Genomic DNA, 23037 nt, shown 5'->3' with positions numbered 1-23037 from the left:
CCTTTGTAGATCATTATCTATAGACAGACGTTAAGGGCAGGCAACACCATGTTGAAAACAGCATAGGCTGAACTGGTGCAAGGTCTCTGAACAGTCCTTGGGATCTGATTTAGAACGGAAATATTTTAAGCAGCTAAGCCAACATTTGATTGTATTACACCTTAATAGCAAAGTTACTTGAGAAACATGGCTCAGCAGACAAGTCCGGACAATTTGCCTGTTCCTGAAGTGGATAATGCACAAAGTCAAAATCCATGGCTAAATGAAGATCTTGTGAAGACCCTGAGGGAAAACCTGTTGCAACATGAAAAGTCCAGGACAACTCGAAAATCTTCACCTGCTTCTCCCCGGCTGTGTCCAGTTATTTCTCCTCGAAACTCTCCAAGGCTCTTGAGAAGGATGTTTTTAAATAGCAACATACCAAAACAGCGTCGTTTCACTGTGGCACATACCTGGTAAGCCCTGAGATAAAATATTAGATTAAATTTTTTCATGGACTATTTATCTCTTCGATGTTTGTGCTTCTGTTTCTTGGTTTGATCTCTGCATTAATCTCTCTGGTTGAAAGAGACAGTTCTAATTTGTAACTAAACTTAATTGCAGTACAGAAGTTTAAAATAGTAATTCCTATGAAGTAAGAAAATGTATATATTTCCTTGTACAAAGGCTGCCAAATCTCCTCTGATTTCTTGGGTAATAACTCCATTCTCTCCTCTCCTTCCAAAATAAAAGAAGTACGTTCATTCTGTGCTATTCTGGCCTGAGTGACTTGGCAATTCTTTTCTTTAATGTGTCTGTTGGAAATATTTAATTTTTTTATTGACAATTTTTGATCCCTCAGCCTCTTAGCAGAATAGCATAAGTTTATTTATCTTTTAACGGTGCTCAAATAAAAAAGGGCATTCTTAATAAAGAGGATAAAGAAGCATCCTTAATAAAGAAGAATGATAGGAATAGATATTTCATCTGAAATAGTGATTTTTATTAAAAAAGTCGCTAGAATAAACAGGAAAGATGGTAAGGGAAGCCCTTGGTAAATGATTCACTAGTAGTATTTCTTTGGTAACTTGATCACTTCTTAGATGTGTTTGTGATCAAATCTAAAAAAGACATTCATTTTTTTTTGCATCTATCTCCTTTAAAAGAGCAGTATAATTTCATTACTTCTAAAATTATTCCTTCCAAAGATGTTTTATGAGATTACTGTAACTCAAAACCACATTCGTGTTTGCTTTGATGATCCTGAGATATTTGGGATTTTGCTTGTTTTTCCCTCCCCTCCCCCTTTAATCCTCTTACAAAAATGTAATATAAAGAAAGGAGGGCGATGAAATACACACAAAGAAAGTAAGTCATGCATTCTAAGCAGCAAATGAGCATGCTCTTGAAGTTTATCTTAATTTATCTGAAATTAGATCTTCACTATAGCTATGTGATTAGTATGTGCATTGCACATCATATACTAGTGTGCTTAAATCTTTACTATGTATGTATTTATGTAGTTAAAGTACTTGTATAAAATAATATTTTACCCCTGAAAAGCATAAGAAAAAGCATGTGCCTTTATAATTTAAGAATACTTTTTTGAAACCGATGTACCTGTTCAGATATTGCATGTGTAAAATACAAAACTGAATTAAATCAGGATATTTCATGTTTCTTTAACAATTAGGCATAAATCCCAACTGCTGTTCTCTGTTAAATAATTTATAAAACGTTCTATACATAAGAATGTGCAGGTTAAAAAGGTAATTCAGGCAGATCTGTCTTACAATGTAAGATGAAAAAAAAATCTGAAAGTTTAGAGAGGGAAATTATCATGTGTGATTATGCATGTGTAGGCAGTCCAACATGACCGACAAAGAAAGGGGACAGATATGAAGTTAACAAACATGTTTGGGCAACATAAAAGAACACAGACTTGCATAGTATTAAAAAGTGAAATTTTGTTTAAATGCACTTTCTCTGGTGAGCTTCAGAAGTTTGTGTAAAATGCCTTTTTCACTATGATGAGTGTAGAAAACACTTGATGTTTTCCTAAATATGTGAAATACTAGAACTCAAATCAATACTTCATCATTATGATTTATGAGATGGGCTGATCAGAGTAATGATGTTTTTTTTCCAGCAAGTAGAGAAGTACAGAGTCAAGCGGCAAGTAACAATTAATTACCTGAGAATCTGCAAGGAATAATATTTCTGAAGTGACAAAGCAGTAACATACATGATCAGACTACCAGGCATGTGAAGGGTTTACAAAATCAATTTGTTGCCAAAGACCATCAAGTCTGTAGTTACTGATATGTCCTACCATTTTTCTGTCCTGACTTTCTAGTCAGAAAACTGAGATGCTATGCGATAGACGCGTGGTTTCTGTACACTTTGGGTACATAGGCACTAGAGTGGTTTTAATTCCATATGCATATAATCCATTTTAGACAGTTTGTAGGAAAACAATACATTTGAAAATGGAGTAGTTTTAATGTAAATTCAAAATGTTATGCTATGAAGGATCCATTCTAGGGTTAGTTAGGCCCACTGTAGTAATGACAATCTCTGCTTTATTTTTCTTGTGTTTCTAATGTAATCAGTTTTGTTATTTAAGAAAAGTTGTTGAATTCATGTATAAATCTTTTTTGTTTAGTGCACTGTTCATACAGGTATTAAAAATTTTATTAACATGACCTTATTCAAAACACCAGTAAACTGGTAAGCCATTCTGACTTGCAAAATGTCACTAATATCTTTTTAAATTTTCTTATTTTTTTCTGGTGATTAGAAAGTTATGTATAGTTATATGGAGGTAGCATAAGAAATAAATGTATGACACTAAGATACTACTGTGTGTTGCAGTGATGCAAACAGCTACCACAGATCCAGAGTGCCAAACCCCCCTACCTTAGATTGTGCCTAGTTCCCTGATTTCAGGGTTCTGAAGCAGCATTCACACACAGTCAGGAAGTGAGTGGGAGTTTCATGAATCGTTCTGGCAACCTATTTCTCCTCCTTTTTAATCATAAAGTCTATAGCTTGCCCTCTGTAATGGCTTGGGTTGTAGAACTTTTGACACCAAAATGCATTTTTTTAAATCATGTGACCTTTATCTTTTCACAGTAAAAATTGGGTTATCACTTTTAGTCATTTTACAAGTCCTTCTCTACTTCCTTTTTCTTATTCTTCTCTAGCTGTACCCCTGAATTCATTCAATAACTTGAAAGATAAATTGCTACTTTTAGGATTTTAGAGAAGAAAAAAATATGCCCTTTAGAGTTGAAATAGAAGGGTTTAAGTGGCAGAGCTGCATAAGGCCTTCATTTTTGTTGAAGAAATTTCTGAATATCTTCCAGTTTCAGAGAATGTTAGTTATGTCTAAAACTGAAATTCAGACTAGTTGTCTTGAACTTTTAGCCTGGATTCCTCTCGGTCTGTAAACAATATCAGTCTACAGCCTGTAGGAAAAAAACCCCCAAACCATAGCAACTACAAGTGTTTGAAAGTTTTGCCACCAGGATTTCAAACAAACTCTACTCAAACCCAAATTCAATTTCCTCACAAATCTGTCTTATACTGTATTACTGTAAAAGTATTCATAATGCTTTATGATCTCACCAATATAGTGACACTGCAGCTCATATTACAGCTGGAAATGGACAAGATAAATTTAGTCCTCTGGTACGTGCTTGACAAAATCAGCTTCTGGATTGTCTTGGTTTGCTCTTCATGAGACTTTTTAAATATGTACTGATTGCCTCAGTGCCTTTTGGCAGGACAGATCCTGAGGGTGGAATCACGCATGCTGTGATTTGTGAGGAGGGGGGCTTTCAGACAGGAAAGGGACTGTCAGTTCTCGTCTGTGTGGACATCCAGTGTGTGTGATCTCTCACACACACACTGTCCAAAGATCTGTGGAAGGATGTTTAGATACTTGTAAATCATACACTCTTAGTTAACTCATATGGGAAGTCAGTTTTCTTGAATTTTCTATGAAAAATTCCTTTCTGTAAAGAGAGGAAAAGCAAGAAACATAAATATTTGGAGGAGGATAGTAAGGTCAGTGGAACATAACAACTAAATTATGTCTGTTTAATTGAAAGGATGAAGTCATGGAACACATGTGCTTTTTTTTTTTTTAACTTTTGTTTGCTGCCTTAATACTTCTCAGTGAATACAAAATGACCAACCTGTTGTTTTTTTCTGTGTTGTATATAACTTTGGACAGTGTATTTGCTCCCTTTGTGATTTATTTGAGTGTGTGTGTTCAGGGACAGCAACTAGTCATATATATCTCTCTTCTAAGTCATATAAAGTGGATTTGTTAATCACAGGTCCAGTGTGAGTGTTCCCCTTTGATAACTGGTCCCTCTCCAGCTCTTGTGGAGTTCATTTAATACTTCCGGATGTTCAGGGCTTTGTGCTCTTTAGATGCTTTTTTAAAACATGCACCCCCAAACCTAAGCATTTAATACAATTACCAACAGTAAAAATACAAGTATATGCTCAGCTAAATGGAGTACTTTCATCTGAATTTTGCCAGTCTTTGTCCCCACCCATAGTAAATATTTTACATTGACTTTGGCATTCAGATATGAAAATGATAGATGCCTTAGAAATAGTTTAGATAGATATGGGCAAGGTGTGCCATTTTAAGTTTCAGGAATGTAACTGTCATAAGTGTACCCATAAAACAAGGTTTGTCTTTATTTTTATTGCACAATATCTTTTCATGCACTTTTACTGCTAATTACAAAAAACAACAAAATGTCAAGTGTTAGCTGTAGGTAGATTGCAAAAGAACAACATATGTAATTTCATGTGATTCTACACAGCCTGGTTCAGTGTATTTCAACTATGAAAATGGAATGAAGCTGTACCACATTAAATCAATATACTTTTTATCAGTACTGTTTTCTTCCAACTTACAGTATTAATTTTCCTAAAATATTTTTAATACCTATGTTTTCCTCTCCTTCGCTACTCATTGCTTTTCAAGAACTAAAATAATTACATTTTGGCACATGGAAGTAATTTCAAAAGGAAGAAACATCAAAGCAGATAACTAGACAAGATAGTAGGTGAATAACTAGTTCACAAAACCAAATGTATACTGGGCTGCATCCAAAGCAGCATAGTCATCAGATTGTAGGAGGTTCTATCCCTTTAGTCCATGCTCCTGAGACCCTCCATGGAGTGCTGCTTACAGTTCTGGGTTCCCCAGCAGAGGAATTGCATGGACCTGTTGAAGCAGGTTCAGAGAAGGGACACAAAAGTGATCAAAAGGATGGGATATTTCCATGAGGAAAGGCTTGGGGAGCTGGAGATGAGCCTTCATAGAGTTTAAGAAGAGGAGATTGCTTGAAAAAGATGACGTTTGCCATCAAGTTAATGAGTTGCATCAAATAGGATGTAGTTTCACAAGGGCAAGTGCAGGATTCTGCATCTGAGACAGGGTCATGCTGGCTGTGTGTAGACTGGGCAATGTGAGGCTGGAGAGCAGTGCCATGGAAAGGGCCCTGGGGTCCTGGGCCAGGGCAAGCTGAACATGAGTCAGCAGTGCCCTGGCAGCCAGGAGGGCCAAGCGTGTCCTGGGGGCATCAGGAACAGCATGGCCAGCCAGGCAAGGGAGGGGATTGTCCCCTCTGCTCTGGGCTGGGGCAGCCTCACCTCCAGGGCTGGGGACAGTCTGGGGTGCCACAATAAAGAAAAAGCAATAAACTATTAGCATCCAGAGGAAGGCCACAAGGATGCTGAAGGGTCTGGAGGGGAAGTCATGTGAAGAGTGGCTCAGGTCACTTGATCTGATCAGTCTGGAGGTGACTAAGGGAAGACATTGCAATTTACAACTTTCTTGTGAGGGAAAATGGAGGGGCAGGTATTGATGTCTTCACTCTCATCACCTGTTACAGAACTCAGGGAAATGGCATGAAGCTGAGCCAGGGGGTGTGTAGGTGGGAAATGAGGAAAGCTTTTTTCACCCTGAGTGTGGTTGGGCACTGGAACAGGCTCTCCAGTGCAGTGGGCACAGCACCCAACTTGACAGAGTTAAAACCCCGTTTGGATAACATTCTCAGGCACATGGTGTGACTCTTGTGGTGTCCTGCATAAGGCCAGGAGTTGGACTCGATGTTCCTGCTGGGTCTCTTCCAACTCAGCATATTCTATAATTCTATGATGATAAAGTCCATATATGCCCATGTATTCTTACTTACTCAATTCAAAAAATATCAGTTTCTTCTAATTCCTTGTTTTTCTTTATTCACAATTTCTAAATCAGATCACCAGTATTGCATAAAGTTTTAGTCAAGGTAACATCTGGCATATTAGGATGGACTCTATTCTGTGTTTTTTTCAGACTTTTCAGACTGATTTATCACACTCCTTTTCTAGAAAAATATGTAAACCACTTTACATAAAATGTAAAGATATAACAGATGCATAACATCATAAGATATAACATCATAAAAGATGCATACATATTACCCAGGAAATAATTTAATTCCTAATATTTTCACAGAGACTTACCATCTTTTATAAGGTAACTCAATCCACATATCAACTTTTCTTTAAATTCTGTTACATAAGGAGGTGCATGCTTGTATGGATGCATAGGTTGGTGGGGCAGAGAAAAAGAATGAGTTTTGAGAACATGATGCTCTCTGATATTTTATAGAATGATTTGTGGTAAGCTAAGAAAGATGAATCATGGTATTAACTACTGACAAATTTATTTACCAAAGGGAAATAATACTGCTTCTCCACAGCTCAGACCTTAAGAAAGACAGAAGAAGAAAAAGTTAATGTTTCCATAAAGAAAGAAATGGCAAAGAGGCATTTTCTCGGATAAGAGTTGTGTTAAAGAGAGCTCGTAGTACTGGGTAGGGAAATTGAAAACTACTTCAGAAAGATCATAAAGTGAGCAATCAAAGACTAAATTTTAAGTTTTTATTGTACAGGGACAAATAACTGAGCAAGGAAGAGCAGAGTGAAAGAGAAAAAATTATAGATTTGGCTGACTAGATTTTTGTAGTACAGAAATTTTAATTTATAAAACTACCTGTTGCATCTCTCCTTTTCTTTCAAACTAAAACGTATTTCAACCATTTTTATTGACCCTTTTTTTCTTGCTTATGACCTGCTTGCCTTGTAAAATTGGAATTTCTTTGTAAGTTTTAGTTACTGATTTACTATGCCTCGACCATGCTATATTCTGACCTATGGTCTTTATTGGCATGTCCTGTGTTAGACAGAATTTGGGGGAAATTCTAAAAAAATTAGCAGAGGTGAAACAGAGTTTCTGGCATTCTACTTTTGTTTTGTACCTACCTCAAAACTTAAAACTGCTTTGCTAAAGTGCTATTGCACCCCAGAATTTTTATTACATCTTTCTCTAATTGTATCACAAGCAACTATATATGACTGTAAAGGTTTTAAATATTGTACTCTTGCGATGTGATATTATGTGTTTTCTACAAAGTTTTTTAGTAATGTGCAAAAGGTCTCAGTAGGTTTTCCCACAAGATTTCTTTAGCTTACTGTGTAACACAGGCCTGTTAGACTCAAGCATTTTTCCACATTGCTCCTTATTGCATTACTCTGAGTGCATTTTGCAAACTTGCTCTTTTCTTTTTCACTTTGCATGAGTAAATTACTATTTTATTTGTGGTTTCCTAAAAGTTTATTAGTTCTTGACTGATCCCAGGGGATCCTGCTTGTTTTTTCTGCAGTCTGACACATTTCCAAAATTTTATGACATCTCAAATTTGTATTGCAGGGTTAGCCGTTCCCTCCATCTGGAGTATCGAATCCTCTGTACATTGGCCTTAAAGATTTCATAGGTTCCATACATATAACCTTAAATTTTCAGTGTGTTATAAAATATTCAGAAGTTTATTTTCCTTTTTGTTTCCTTGAAGTAATTCATATCTCTAAATGTGTTTGTTGTGGGAATAGATATTTCAATATTTTTAGCACTGTCTAACAATGAGCTAGCTTTTTCTTTCAGACATTCTTGAAAAGTTTCATCTTCTTTGTGATTTGTAGGTATTACTCTTTTTTTTTTTTTTTTTTTTTTTTTTTTTTTTTTTTTTTTTTAAATCTTGTGACATTTCTTCTGTACCTCATGACCTTTTTGGTGTTTTATTCTTCTGTTTTCATTTAGTACTGCACATAATTTTTCCACTAGTCATCCAGGAGAACACAGCATAAAATTAGCAAGAGTTTATTCCAACAATAGATAAATTACCAATTAAGTGAGAAAGAGGATTGGGAGGAGGGTCTCATCATCTCTGTCTTTGAAGCTACCAGTTCATAAAGGAGTAACTCTTAAGTGGAACCTGCAAGTTTTACTCTGTCATTGGGCAGAGTAATATCAGACTTCTACTTTATTCAGAAAAGCAGTAAAACATTTGCAGAAGGCTATCTGTCCTTATCTGGGGGAATGTGCAGACTTGGAACTGTTCTCTATCTGAGTCAAGTTCCTTAGGCTGTAGATGCAGTAGTCCCTCAGTTGTGGTAGGTTGCTGCCAGACCTGTCCTTTCATTCATACACACCTAATGTTTGATCTTGGCCCCTAGAGAACCTTGGTAATATTGTCATCTGCTCTCACTGCAGAGTTTTAGGGAATAACCTTGTTAAACTTCTATTGCTATCCTGTGTAGTATATTCTATTATACTATATATTGAATTATACTATATTTTATTATAAAGTAAACTTAGTAAATCTGTCGTGTGTTGACTTTTCATCTTCTAAACACTCAAAATACAGCAAGTTCTCTTATCTTCTCTTTCTGTCATCAAATAGGGCATGACAGTACGTGGCTAACACTTCATATTAGCAGAAAACTTTTCTTCTGGTAGTTGTATATTCCCCTCTTAGTAAATGCTCAGTATCTCCTATCTGTTGTTTTCAATGGTTTAATTTCATTAAACCTTTGCATTCAGTTGTTTAAAAAAAGGATACATACAGAATTATTAAGGAAAAAGTAAAAATTATATGCACAGGGTGAAATGTAAATCAAGAAGGATATATATATTCTTTAATTTATTTTCATTTTACATAAACACTCATCGTCATGTAATGTTTTAACATAACCTGTTTTTTTCTTATTTGGTATTCTTCAGTGTACTAAATTTATCAACACTCATTAAATATTCTTATAATGTAGAACTTATCAGTTAGAATCGCACTGTAACAAGTGCTTAACAGGTGTGCGTTCCTGATAATGGAATAAAGTTATTGTAGGCTACTAGTAACAGACTTTTATTGTTCAAATAAAGTTGGAATACTTTGAAGTGTCATAAAGTATAAAAATGAATGACATATAATTAAATATATTATGGGCCAGACTAACTTTAACTGGAATGTCCAGGAACTTTCATAGTGTTCCTTAATGCACTAATTTACCTCTGGGATAATCTCTTGATAGTTTTTTGGCTAATTAAAAAACTCAACTAAATAATTTCAAATAAAGTGATTCAAAATGTGAACTATGAATTTTGTATATATGTATGGGTTTTTGTGGTTTATGCTTTACTGGACTTCTGTCAGAAATCTGCTTCTGCTGAACCTGACAATCTCCAGAATAAGCAAGAGTGTGCTAGATAATGAATCTCTACAAAGTGTTTTAAGAACACCTGTCTATATATATTATTTTACCACCCTAAAATAGAATAAGGCAGTTAATAACTTTTATTCCAAATAAATTTCGTCATTTATATCTTCATCTGAAAAAAAATATATTTTCATATTAAATTATATATTTCTGATTTGCATTTTAATGTTGTAAGAGTCCTCCAGATATATGCAAATAATTGCTTAATTTGACCCTTACTATAAATATAATTTTGTGTTACATAGGATATATACAATCACAGATAGCATTTTTATTTTCTTTTGAGGATAGGGTGGTTCACTGAATGGTGAATCATACAAGTTAGCTATTGTATTTCCAGTCTTAATACAAAACTCTAAAAACCTTTAAAATCTGCTGCATGTTCATAAACACAGTCATAAGCAAAAAAATTTAAATTATTTTAAAATATTTGCCTCTTGAACCTCCTCATCATTATGCACATTTGCATGATAGAGATTAAATTCTCCAAAGGTGTTAATTACAATCATAGCATGTGGTACATTACAGAATCCAAAAGAAAAGAGCAAAGACTTGTATAAAAGCGTGCTGTCATGGGGAATAGAATACACCACATAATTAAATGTAGAAATCCAGTAAGATCACTAAAAATATTCATTAAAATGCCTAAGAAATTATTGTACAATGAAATACATTTCCCAGATTAAAAATAATTTACCACAGAAGAAATATTTAAAACATCTAAGCAACAGTACGTTTCATTCATTTCCAATGAATGCAACATATGTCTGAGAGAGCTAAGTTAGCTATGCCAGCTACAAGATGACCATTTTAAGAATCATTGTATGCTTAAATATGTGTCACATTTTGTGGCTAATAGTTGCTGCCTGGATCCTTCCACGTGGTTCTCCTGTGAATGTGTTAAGGATGCCGTCATGCACTTCACTTGTAAGAAACAAGTTGAGATATGCTTTGGTGATATAACATATTTCAGCAGTAGTTGTGACTGAGTTTTAACAAGATTTGATGGCAAGATGCACTCGACTATTTACAGCATAGAGGGAAGAGTAAGACAAAGCTGTCAGGAAGGCCCCTTCTTGAGCCATGAGTTTCAGACAGGGCCCCCTTGCTTTCCAGACTTCTCAAAGAGGAGTTTAGGTGGGGCTGGATCCAATCTTGGCAGCACAGACTTGGACAGTGGTTTATGTCTGAAGGATTACATGTACCTGATCAGGCCTTTGTGTCACTCAGCTGAGATGTCAAAGTTTAGCACACAGTTAATCACTTACTGACAATGTGCTGCTGCAAGGAATCATTCACCCTCGAGGTGTAACCTGGACAGACATTCCTGCTCAGGAGGAGATGCTGGTGTGCAGGACAACCCCCAGGCCCTGGGATGCCCACTGCTTATGGCTCACAGTCATGATTGCACAGCAGCAAGATGTGCAGGTCACTGGTCCAGACAGCCCGTAGCTGCCAGGTTTCATCCATGCCCCAAAGTCAAGGGTAAGATGGATGCAGCCATCACAGCCCCCACTGGTGATTATGGCTTCAGCTGGGGCTGGCTGGGGGGAGCACACTGCCACAGCATTGGCTGTGTTTGTGTGCAGTGGCTGTGCAAGGTAGATGTAGATGTAGATGTAGATGTAGATGTAGATGTAGATGTAGATGTAGATGTAGATGTAGATGTAGATGTGGATGTATCAAAGTTTTTGCAGCCAGGGCCACACAACTATCTGGTGGTGCTATCTGGTGCCACTAGCATAGCATAACACCTGTGGCAATTTCAAACTTTTGGCCTTTCATCAACAAAACTTGCCAGGAGAAAAAATACATGTTGTGGGGAGGGGAGTGGACTATGAGAAAAATTAAATCCCAATCATGTGACCACTGTAAGCAATTTGAAAAGTAAAACTAACACTGAACCATGTTGAGTTTAAGATTGGACTGAGTGTTTCAGTGTGTAAAAAGTCATTTCAACAGAAAAAGACAGATTTCAGTTAGAGTTTGTGAAGAATTTTCTAATAAAATATTGCAAAATATCATCTTATTGTAACTGAAATATTTAATTTGAAATACTTCAGAATTTCCCATCCACCTGATTTCCACGAATTTGCTGAGGAACAAGGAATGTCTCGTCTTCTAGTAAATTCACTGTATACTCAGTGGCCATACCTGCCAATTATTCTCTAATTTTCAATTTTACATTATCAAAATATCTTTCTGACCTCTTTTGTGGGGTTTTGCTCCAGTCTGGAAGCCTTCCCTTGGGACACTATCATATGCACAACTCTCTCTTCATAAGATACCCATTATTCCAACTAAGAAGGTCAGCATAATATCAACCATGCTTTCAGAAGCACAATATCCAATATTTCATGATGTGGAAGATCTTCTTTGAGAAAAAAAAATATTTATTTGTAATTTATTTTGTTATTCAATAATATTTTAACTTGATTTTGTTCAGACAATTGTTCAAATTTTTTATGACTAGTGTGAGAGTCTTTTAATCTGGCTTGTAAACCAAAAACCCTGAATGAATGTACTTCCTAAGAATATATATTTTCAGTATTCAAAGAATATACAACACAAAAATTTGAAAGTGTATCTTCACAGTTATAAATCTTCTCTACAGAATCTTTGTCAAGACTGTTTTTTGACAAGTTTTTGTAGCTCCCTTTTTCTCCTTAGTTCAGATGATCAGCCATCACATTGTCCTGCTCTTCACGTGACAGCTGTGGTTTTTTAATTATAAGGCTTTCCAGAAGATGACAATCTGCTTCTTTCAGAGATTATATTACCAGGTAGAAGTTGGACTCTGTGCTGATGAATTTAAAGTACATGCCTTATGAATTTTTGTGAATAGATCAATAAAAGTAATTTTTTAAAATAAAATCTGTTTCAAACTGTGAAACAAAAATAGTTTAACTTTAATGTCCAATGAATTGTTAAGAGATGAGACTATTCAACAATTAATTAATAATTTGTAAATTAAGCTAGATTCTGGATAGATAGCATCAGAAGTGGTTTTCACAAGCCCTTCAGGCTCTGGATCATCTGTTGCAAATCTTCTGGATATACTGGGCAAGAGTAGCTCCATTTCTGGTGTGAGGCCTTTTTTCACATGAGGTGGGGAGAATAAAAGTAAAATCACAGGTGATTCCAAGGGAGGAACCCTCTGTCTTTTATTCTCCATGTAGTCTCATTTATATAGTTCTCCATACTATTTGCTACATTTAAATAAAAAACTACTCTAGACATGCCTTACAAAATAAAAAAAAAAATGTTTTGTATGTTGTGCCTTTCCTACGAGCTGCTACTTGCATTTCCAAAGTGCAAAGATCATCACTAGTCAAAAACAAACAAAAGAAATTTATAATTATTTAAAAGACATATAAAAATGTTATCAATTATTTGAATGCACACAGTGAAGCATCATTGTTAAAATGGCAAGGGCAGGTAAAAACATGAAGTGACTTTGGCCTGTAAAAGTTGCTTGGTAATGTTTTCTTCATATAATCTTGTGCTATGAACTTAAGCTGTTCAGTAGCTGCTGTTTCCATCCACACCCATTCTGTAACAGGATGGTAAGCTTTAGTTGTCACAGAAGGAGATATAAAGACAAAAAAGAATGACTTTGAGATGAAAATCACCTAATATTATAGGGGCAGTCATTTCTTTACAACCGATAGGGTCTCATATGTTAACTATGCAAGAACTGAAGTTTAGAAAACTTGGGTGGAAAGTTCAGAAATCCTACATCAGAAAAGAATATGGCTTTTCCAGAGTTTAGTGTATATAATGTGAAAGAAACTCTTCAATAGAAAGATGATGTAGTTACTAATGGATGCAGTCTTCATTTGTAAAACAAAATAGTTACACGAAATGTAATTTAATCCTCTTAGGAATGTTTAAGCCTTGGAGTAGGCTTAGCTCTTTATATAGATTTTACAAAGGTAACTAATGCTTTTGCATACCTAATTATATAATAACTTATAGAGAAGCTTACTGTTTAAGTGTGACTTTTGGAAAGTAGTCTGCTTAAAAATATTGTATTTTGCAGATGGTAAAATAAAGGCTTCATGAGGAACAGTAGTCTTAGATGTGGAATTCAAGATGAACAATTGGAAGTATAAAGGAACCTGGTTTTGGGGCATTTGAGTACAGATGAAGTAGCCTGGGTGAGAGTAGGACACAAAACTCAAACACCTAGCAGTAGAGCTTTGTCAGCAACGTTAAGATTTGAGGCATAGGAAGGCTGGAGAAAAACAAGAATTGTAGTTCTTGGGTGTATAGGAAAGTAATTTGATTGAAAGCCAGTAAAATTGTCTGACTCACTTTTAACTTCCAGAAGACAATGCCTCAGTATGTTGACAAACAGGTTGCAATGCAGGCCACATACAGTAGTATCAATGACCATCTCATTTCAGACTATTTTAATTCCTGTGAAGTTGTTAAACACAATTGTTATTTGCCTATTATAATCCAGTCTAATGAGTAAGAAATAATGATCCTTTCTGTAGCAAGGCCTTATTCTGTGTGCTATAATAACTAATTTATAAGTACCTCTCTGGAAATCTTAATTGCTTTCATACTCATCATGTCATAGTTACATGATGGCAGGTAACATGATGCATTTTGGCATTAATTTGGAGTTATTTTACTTTTCTGTAGTTCTGTTGCCCCTAAAATGTGGTATTTGAATATCATTGCATTTTCATGCAATGACTAATAAAAATAATCAGCATCGTGCTTAAACTAAAATGTGATATGGCTCAAAATTAATTTAAATTGTTTAAAAAAATTAAAAAAAAACTATCACAAAATCTGGATAATAATTTACTGCTTGTAACTACAAGAAAAAAATTCCAGCTTTTCTATAAAAAGACTACTGCAACGTTGCCTATGCTGGTAACTTATAGCTCATTTTTCAGGGTAAAATCTTTGGGTGAGGATTAGGAAACATTTCTGTAAAAACTACTTCTGCTCCATTAATTTATTTGAATAGTGTGTTATAATATATTTAAGTCATAACACCTAATTATTAATTAATAATTATGTTGTGAGACTGAGTCAAAATATCCTGGGATTCTAAATCTAGCGGTGCCATCAGTTGTTATACTTTTGAGTTAACAAAGTTGTTTATAATATATTTTCCTAATTTCTAAACACTTGACACAAATCATTGTAATAGTTATCTCAGGAATGTTTTGGAAAATATTGGAAAAAATATTGAGAAGTATGAAATGCTATCATTGCCTACATGTTAAGAAAATGTTCATTTTTCATCTTTTGAATTTTTATGATGTCAACATTCCAGGTAATGTAGGAATCTAAGAAAACAGTTTTGAACTTTTTAACTACAGCAGAAACAAAAGCAATACAAGCTTTAGGAGTTCTTGACATATAATTGTTAGAGAACCCACAGACCTGTAGCAAAAATCTGAAACATTAATGTAGTCGAACTTGACAAATACATTGGAACAAATTTATCTTGGTTGCCATCAGAATGAGCAGTTCATATGTGGCACACTAGCCTTGACAATGCAGTCCAAAGCTCAGTTGTGTCTGATTTACAGGAAGAGCAATAAATGCAAAAGTTTACCCACTTTGATAAAGGCACAGACGTCATGTGGTGGAGAAAATGTCAAACATGGGTTTACAAAATAGTGGCTCCTTCTTAAATGCAGTGTGTATGTTTCCTTCTTCACATTACAGTTTCCAATGTCTTCAAAAACTAAGGGGCAACCCCTCAGTCTGAGGCCCTTTTGTCTCTTTCTCTATTTGAAAAATAAATTTTTTCTGCTCACCCAAAGTATTACTGGTCTGATGGAAAAGATCGTGGTGTTCACCGTTAAAGAGCATGTTTGTCATGTGTGCTGATTATGGCTGCTTGGACAAATATTTTAGCATTTTTAACACTTAAGAGCACCTCTCTAAAATATTTATAGCCTTTCCTGTAGGCATTTTCAGAGTGCAGGTTTGGTTTTTAGTTAATTTTTTAATTAAAAAACCCCAAAACAATGTTGTCTTCTTCATTACTTTCCTGTAGGCTTGGCTGTACTGTATCTGCCTTCCATACTTACATTAGGAGAGATTCACAATGATGAATTTTCTAATGTTGGGATGCTGGAGCCATGTAATATCTGACTAAGTAAATTAGACATATATCAATATATTCAAGATGGGTCAACATGCAAAACTGAAAAAATTAAAATTTTGTTTTCAATATAATTTCTTTTACTTGAAAGTAATCTAAACTATTTGGGGGCAAAAAAAGATGAATCCTTTCCAGAAAAATCTTCTTGGCTGATCTTGGCATATTTCTATAATGGTTACCTATTAGTGATTTAACCAGAAAGGTTGTAGGAGCTTGTTGAACCCTAAAAGACTTTAAGTTCTGAATTTTAAAGGGACAGGGTTCTATTTTCTCTGCTAAACTGAAGATCTGAATGCAAAAAAAAATTGCCTTCAGAAAACAGACATACAGATTAGATACTGAAGAATCAAAATGTGGAAGTTTAAAGTCCAAATATCTTTTTATATTCTCTGGGAGTTTAATTAATTTTAATTTTACATTCTGCTTCTTGTTTGCATGTATATCCATACTCACAACTGTGGTAATTAAACCAGTTTTTATCATGGCACGGCTTTCCATGAAATTCCATCACATAGGTAGTGATTCTGTAGATAAGGAGTTAAAAGCTCTATGGCAAAATGAATAATTTCTTTGCATTCTGATGCCTCTTGTATATTGTAAGGATTATAACCTTCCTGAAATCTTCATATGTGCTACTTCTGCACCAGTAGGCCTGTAAGACCACTGAATTTTGCAGAACATTCACTGAAATTGCTTAAAGAAATCATTCTTTTTATACAGCTCTAAACAAAACAGAAACTGGGGAAGAAGATAAAAGAAAAGATACCTATTCTAATCATAATTATGCTGACATTAGAAACACAAAATATTTTTCTTCCAGGGCAAATTAGGACTATTTGTATGGTAGCAAAATCATCTTTAATAATTATAAAATTCAAGCTGGAGCAATGCAAATACTACAGTTCTACTTGAATACTTACTACTAGTAACTACAGAGATTTTTCCAGAGGTTAAAAATTGAAGAGAATGAATTAAAAATGAATTTTAAAAGAAAAATAATTTAAACATAGCAAACTTGAATTAGCTATTGGAAATTGAATGTAGTTGAAATTCTCCTTGCTGATGCTCTCTGTGGAAAAAAAAAATAGAAAATTAATGTCATGCTGACCATTTCCTTACTGTGAATTATGTGGAGGGAGTGATGGGCAAAATATTATGATAGTTTTAATAAAAGAAATCAAGTCAAATTAATTTTGCCAAGATTATTGTTTTGTAAATAAGCTTTGTCCAAAACCTAAGACCAACAGAAATGTAAATATTTTTTTTAAATATAGATTACATTTCTCTATATTTTAAATAAAATGCCCATATGTTTGAACATTTATGGCTGCCAATTCAGAACGACAGGCATACAGTCATGAAATGAACTTTTTTTTTTTTTTTTTTTTTTTTTTTTTTTTTTTTTTTTTTTTGTCAAATTGGGAATAAAAGACACGGGAAAACATAACAGTTAAATACATAAAAGGAAAGACAGAGAGCACAAGTCATCTATTTTCACCTCGAAGAGTAATCAAAAGGAATTTTTGTGTTGAGTTTGTTGAAGTGAGTCTTAACCTGGAAGTATTTTTGTATACATTAAAGTTGCATGAGTATATAATAAAGTTGTGTTTTGTTTGGTGGTTTTTTTTTTTTTGGTTTTTTTTTTTTTTTTTTTTTGGTTTTTTTTTTTAATCATAACAACCCAGCCATTTAAAAACTGGTCAAACAGTTATAAAAACAACTTAGTTCAGAAAACGAAATCTATCTGCTGTTGTTTCTGACCAGTTTAGATGTCCAATGTAGAAGTTACGTTTTACTTGTGTACGAGAATGAACGTATTGAATTAACAGAAACATGGCAAAATAATTGATCTCCTTGCAAACTGATTTTTCTCAGTCACTGAGCAAAGCATGAACACTGGAGCTGCGAGACTTTATTGTTGTTTGAACTGCACTGCTTTGGGTAGTAGGAGGTGGTGGCTGCCAGGGGACGAGCAGGTCTGAACATGCAGGGAGAAGGCGTGGGTGGTGTGTTGTCAGAGGCAGTCTGCTGGCTGCTTGATCCACTCAGATTAGAGATCACTTTGCCTTGAAGTGTTGCTGCCCGCAGGGTAGCAGCTCACTCAGAGCCTTGTCCATGGCTCTGAGTGAATCTTCTTCCACAACTAAGACCAGAATTATACCTGCTTGAGGAATGAATTGTCCCATGTAATCACTTTTATCTTATAACCCATATATTTATAATATATACTATATCATAGATATATTTAGGGAGAGGAAGCAGAATCTCTGCTTCTTTTAACAGAATTTACTTTTAACAGAATTTACTTTTAACAAAATTTTATACGTTATTACATTCAAGTACTTATGCAATGTATGTCACTACAGAAATACACATTTCAGATATGTAGTGACTGAAAACCATTGCAATTGATTAAAAGCAAATGTTCTACCATTTTGAATAGCAACATAGGTAAATTTGCAAAAGAGCTGCAACAGTAGAGATTTGTTAAAGATTTAAAAAACTCTGGTTTTCCAGTGATGGAACTAGAAGAGTGAACAGGAACACCCTAGAAAGTAAACAAAACCAGAAAGATTAGTATTAATTGATTCCTAATGAAATTATTCCTTTTAAAGAAACTTCTTTATAAAAATACTTTAGATTTGTTTTTATTACTTCTTTTGGAGATAATTTTCACCAAATAATTTCAGACTACTTTAACTTAGGATGAGTATCCCTATCACTGTTCTATATGATTACGGTAAGCATCTCTAAATTAAATCTTCTCTGGAACAGCTGATGTTCAAGCTACCAAATGCCCTCTGTCAGAAGTCTACCTCCTCTCTATTTTCTAATCCACCTCAATCAAAAGAGGAGCAAGTCCAGAACTGGCAAATTTACGTGGCTATCACACAATCATGGAATGTCTTCTATTGGAAAGGACTCTAAGGATCACCTAGCTCCAATCCCCTGTCATGGACAGGGACAGCTTCCATTGGGCCACATTGCTTAGTGTCTGGTCCAGCCTGGTCCTGAACACCTCCAGGAATGGGGCAGCCACAGCTTCTCTGGGTAGGCTGTTCCAGTGCCTCACCACCTTCAGAGTGAAGAATTACTTCCTAATGCTAATCTAAATCTACTCCGTTTCAATTTGATGCCACTGCCCCTTGCCCTCTCACTACACGCCAACATAAAAAGTCTCTCTCCACCTTCCTTGTAGGCTCCCTGCAGGTACTGAAAGGCTGCAATTAGGTCACCCCAGGCTTTCTCTTTTCCAGTGTGAGCAAACCCAATCCTCTCAGCCTTTCCTCCCAGTAGAGGTGATCCATCCCTCTGACTGTTCTTGTGGCCCTTCTCTGGACTATCATCTGATTTTAATAGCTTTTTAGTAGTAGATGGTTACTAATGACAGACAGACACTATTTCAGGAAAAGGATGTCCTCCAACTTGGCTAAAAGGGATGGGATAAATAAAAAAAGAAAAAAAGACAGAAAAAAAAGGGGAAAAAAAAAGGGGAAAAAATGAAAAAAAAAGTAAAAAGAAGGATTGGAATACATGATGTGGAAGAAGCAAATGCTTATATTTAAACTGCATGATAATAATGAGTTCTAGCACCTTTTGGAACAAAGACCAGCATGCTGCATAGCCATTACTTTCCTATGTTGCCTGGAAACTGACGTGAAATATCCCTGTTCATTTGCATCTTGCCCTAGCTCTCCCCTGCTGAAGTGTTTGATAGCTCAGAACAGAATATGCATTGAGCAGAACACAACATTGGTAAACCCATTAACTATGTGGGGGTTTTTACAGTGTGATTAGTTCTACTACATTTCAGTACAATACCCCAGAAAAAATAAGAAGCAAATTATGGTGGAGGTAATACAGGACAATTTCAATTCTGTTAATCAGCAGTGTATTTTCAATGAAAAACAAAACTTACTCCAACATTCATAATATCAGTATGTCTGAAAAACTGATAGGTTTCATGCTTGGCAAACTTTGGCAAATTATGCCAGTTTCTAAAGTAAGAAGTAACAGTCTTAGTCTGTTAACTCTTCAATGCCTGTAATTTAAAATATTTATTGAAAATATTAATAGTTTCAGTGAAAGACAAGGATTTAATTAAAATTGGCTCTTTTTTTTGTGCCAAGTGTCTCCCCCCCAGTGCCCCCCCCCAAAAGAAAAAAAAAAAAGAGAAAAAATGAATACATTTGTGGTGCAAGAATAAACCCAAACTTTTTGTTATTGGGCAAGTTATTGTCAAAGACTAGATCCTTCTGCTTAAAAAGCTGTAGAGTAGAAGCTAATATTGTCTCATAATGTGCAATTTCTAAGTAAACTTTTAGTTTTGTAGTCAAAAACTCTTTGAAATAATTGTCTGGAGAAAAGGAATAATTTCCCACAAGTGTTATTTTTCAGTCCAGCAAAATTTTTAGAAAATAGTACAGGACTGGCTTAAGATCTAGGTCCCTGCATGCCTCTCTAAATAGCTAAAAATTAATTGCACTGTGCTTTGTACTTGATCAAGCCTAATTCCAAGTAGTAAAGGACAGTGTTAGTATTTCTAAAGTTGTGTAAATTCTGTCATACATTGGAATCAAGTGTATTGTGCAACACCTCAGTTTATCAGAGCTTTTTTCAGGTTTTCTGCTTTCACATAGGTTGATAATGGGCTTTTTCTAGCCCACACTATAATTCGTTTTGAAAAGAGCTCAGTGTTTATGTGTGTAACATTTGAAATGTAACCTGATAAATGATTGAGAGATAAGAAAAGTGTTCAAAAAAGTTAAAGCAAGAGCAAAAACACAAACCAATTTTTATTCTATTACAGTTCTCTAAAAAAGTAACAGGCTATGTTGTACAGGAGAACTTTTGTTTGCAAGTGATGAATTTAATGCTTGCTTTAGGCAGAGACAATGACTGCTCAAAAAAAAAATAAGATTAGTAAGTTTATATGTTCAGATGTTTTTCATTTAGTATTTCCAAAAGAATTCAAATACATTAAACTGTTACTTACATCTGTCAGTGACATCAGTGTTATTACCTGAAGATCGAGTGGTGGCAAACATGATGCTATATTTTTAATAGACTTGTTTTTGGAGATAGAAAGAGGATTTATTTTTGGAGAATCCAGAGTATTCTAGCAAGTGCCTTAATTCTGTACTGAACAAACTCCAGAAACTTTTTGGAATTAAAAAAAAAAAAAAAAAAAGCCCTTTTAGTGCGATGGACTTTCATAGAAGAAAAGTATCCTTCAAAACTAGTTAGATGGCGTGGTGGGTTTGGGGTTTTTTGTAGGCGAGAAGGTGTGTGTTGAGTTTTATGCTGTTGTCTCTTTGGAGTTTCTTTTGTTGTTGTTTTTTTTTTTGTTGTTGTTGTTGCTTTGTTGTTTTATGTTTTATAATGAGCTAACAAATGTAAGTAACATGATCCAGTTCTTTTTACATATATGGATTTCAAAACAGCTTTTTTTATTATACCCTTTAAAGCTCTTAGAGTCAAGACTATCAGACAATAGTGATTCCATGTGAAGAAACATGCTGAAGAAAGTTCATTGGCAATAAATACAAGAATACAAGAGGGAAAAAAACCCAACGTTACCTATGCTTAGCTAACAGTGGATCTTAAATAACAGTTCTGGGTTGTAGCAATCATTGTGGGTAGTTGTCTGAAAATATCTACTTGGTGCTAAGCAGGAGTCTTAAAAGATACTTAGATTGTTAGGAGTTATTTAAAAAGAAACAGTGAAAAAAGCAAAGATTTTTCAGATAGACTTAGGTGCTTCAGTTTGGAAAAGAGCTTGGGTTCCTGTGAAAATATACACAGATGTGAGATGATGAAGAAATCTGAAAAGTCACTCAGTATTTCTCATGTAAGACCCAGGTCACTCAGTAGTGATCAGGCAGTAGGTTTCAAATAAACTATTTTTTCTCAGCATAATAAAGGTATTTATGTGAATGTCAAAGTATATGTGAGATAAAATATTTTTAGGTAAAGTCCAAGGGTAAAAGCCTGTTGAGAGCTATTCAACGCAACAATGGTGTGTATTCAACCACAGCTTCAACTTTCCATATTCTGACAGGAAATACTGAGAGAAATGCCATTCTGTTTTGAAGTTCTATTTTCACATTTTCTGTGAGCACCTGTCAGTAGCCTCTGTCAGATAGTCAAGACTTCAGCTAGGTCAATTTATACTCCAGCCCAGCGAGGTTGTGTCTGTGTGAGAGTGTGACTAGAGAGGGTTTGTTTGTCTGTATCCAACCAGTGCTACCTGGAGGATTCCCAAATAGAAAAGATATTTTTAGAACTGTTAATATGAATTCAGTGGTGTCACGTACAACTGAAATTATTCCCCAGTAAATAAGTGTAGAAATTGACTGAGTCAAAGGCAGGAAACCCTTTCCTTTTAATGCTTTTCAGTAATTAATAACAGTCCCTGTGAAGACTTCTCCTGCTCACCTGAACTGGCTGTCATTTTCATATATCCTGAACATTGTTTATCTACATGTTAGACAGTATTTCATCAGCCTCAAATTCTGTTGAATTACTATCATTACTCATCCCAGGGGAACACTGACGAATTCATTTTTTGAAAGATTTTACACTTGCTTCCAATAGAAGCAACATTGTTGCTTAACATTCTTTGTTACTTAAAACAACTCTGGCCAAACTGAGATGACAAAAATAATCCCTAGCAAACGTTTACCAAGAACTCAAACAGCTTGATAACTTTTGCTTTAAATACTTTACTCTTTGATAACTTGGTTGATCTCATTTATTACTTTTACTTGATTGATTTCTATCCTAAAAGGGTTTATATAAATTTCTTTGTGTTTAAGACCAAGAACTTAGTACAGGTTAAGAGTTAGGGCTGGATGGGACTATACAACACTGGTAAAGCTTACTAGTAGAGATTTGGGAATATCTTGGTCTTTTTGTAATGCTCAAGCTATCCTTTATTTGGCATTGTGGAAAGTAAATGAAAATACCACACTGTCCCTCTTGCCTAGGTGGATTTACCTTAAATAATTACATTAAATAATTACAAAGCAGAAGTTTTTCAATATTTTTAGGGTATGGGCATATTATATTCCATTTGTTAAACAATTTGTTGTTGTTGAATAGTTAGAGTATGAATGTTTAGGAAGGAATTGGTTCAGGTGTGGACTGTGCTGTCTTTTTTCTTTTTTTCTTGTGGAATAATGTAAAATCTACTGCTGTTTCCCATGGCGCTTTAAATTGGCATGTGTGTGACATGCATCAGAAATGTGTAAGACAAAAAAGTGGCTCTTTTATTCAAAAGATCATCA

At 34.9% G+C, this 23037-nt stretch overlaps 1 protein-coding gene across 3 annotated transcripts in view; it reads left to right on the top strand.

Annotated features, from left to right (window-relative positions):
- PDE4D (phosphodiesterase 4D) overlaps positions 1-23037 on the top strand; it is a 352649-nt gene that overhangs the window by 42091 nt on the left and 287521 nt on the right. For 2 of the 3 annotated variants that reach the window (XM_066181179.1, XM_066181181.1), the window contains exon 1: positions 187-455. The exons of the other annotated variant lie outside the window; for it this stretch is intronic. In XM_066181179.1, coding sequence (XP_066037276.1) covers positions 187-455 — 269 coding nt within the window. Of the gene's footprint in view, positions 1-186; positions 456-23037 lie in introns of those variants that run through there. 3 annotated transcript variants of the gene reach the window in all.

The sequence above is a fragment of the Chamaea fasciata genome, unplaced genomic scaffold (genome assembly GCF_029207755.1).
Source record: "Chamaea fasciata isolate MVZ Bird 193981 ecotype frontalis unplaced genomic scaffold, bChaFas1.0.hap1 SCAF_4, whole genome shotgun sequence".
NCBI classification, from domain to species: Eukaryota; Metazoa; Chordata; class Aves; order Passeriformes; family Sylviidae; genus Chamaea; species Chamaea fasciata.
This window is presented reverse-complemented; position numbering and strand designations above follow the sequence as displayed.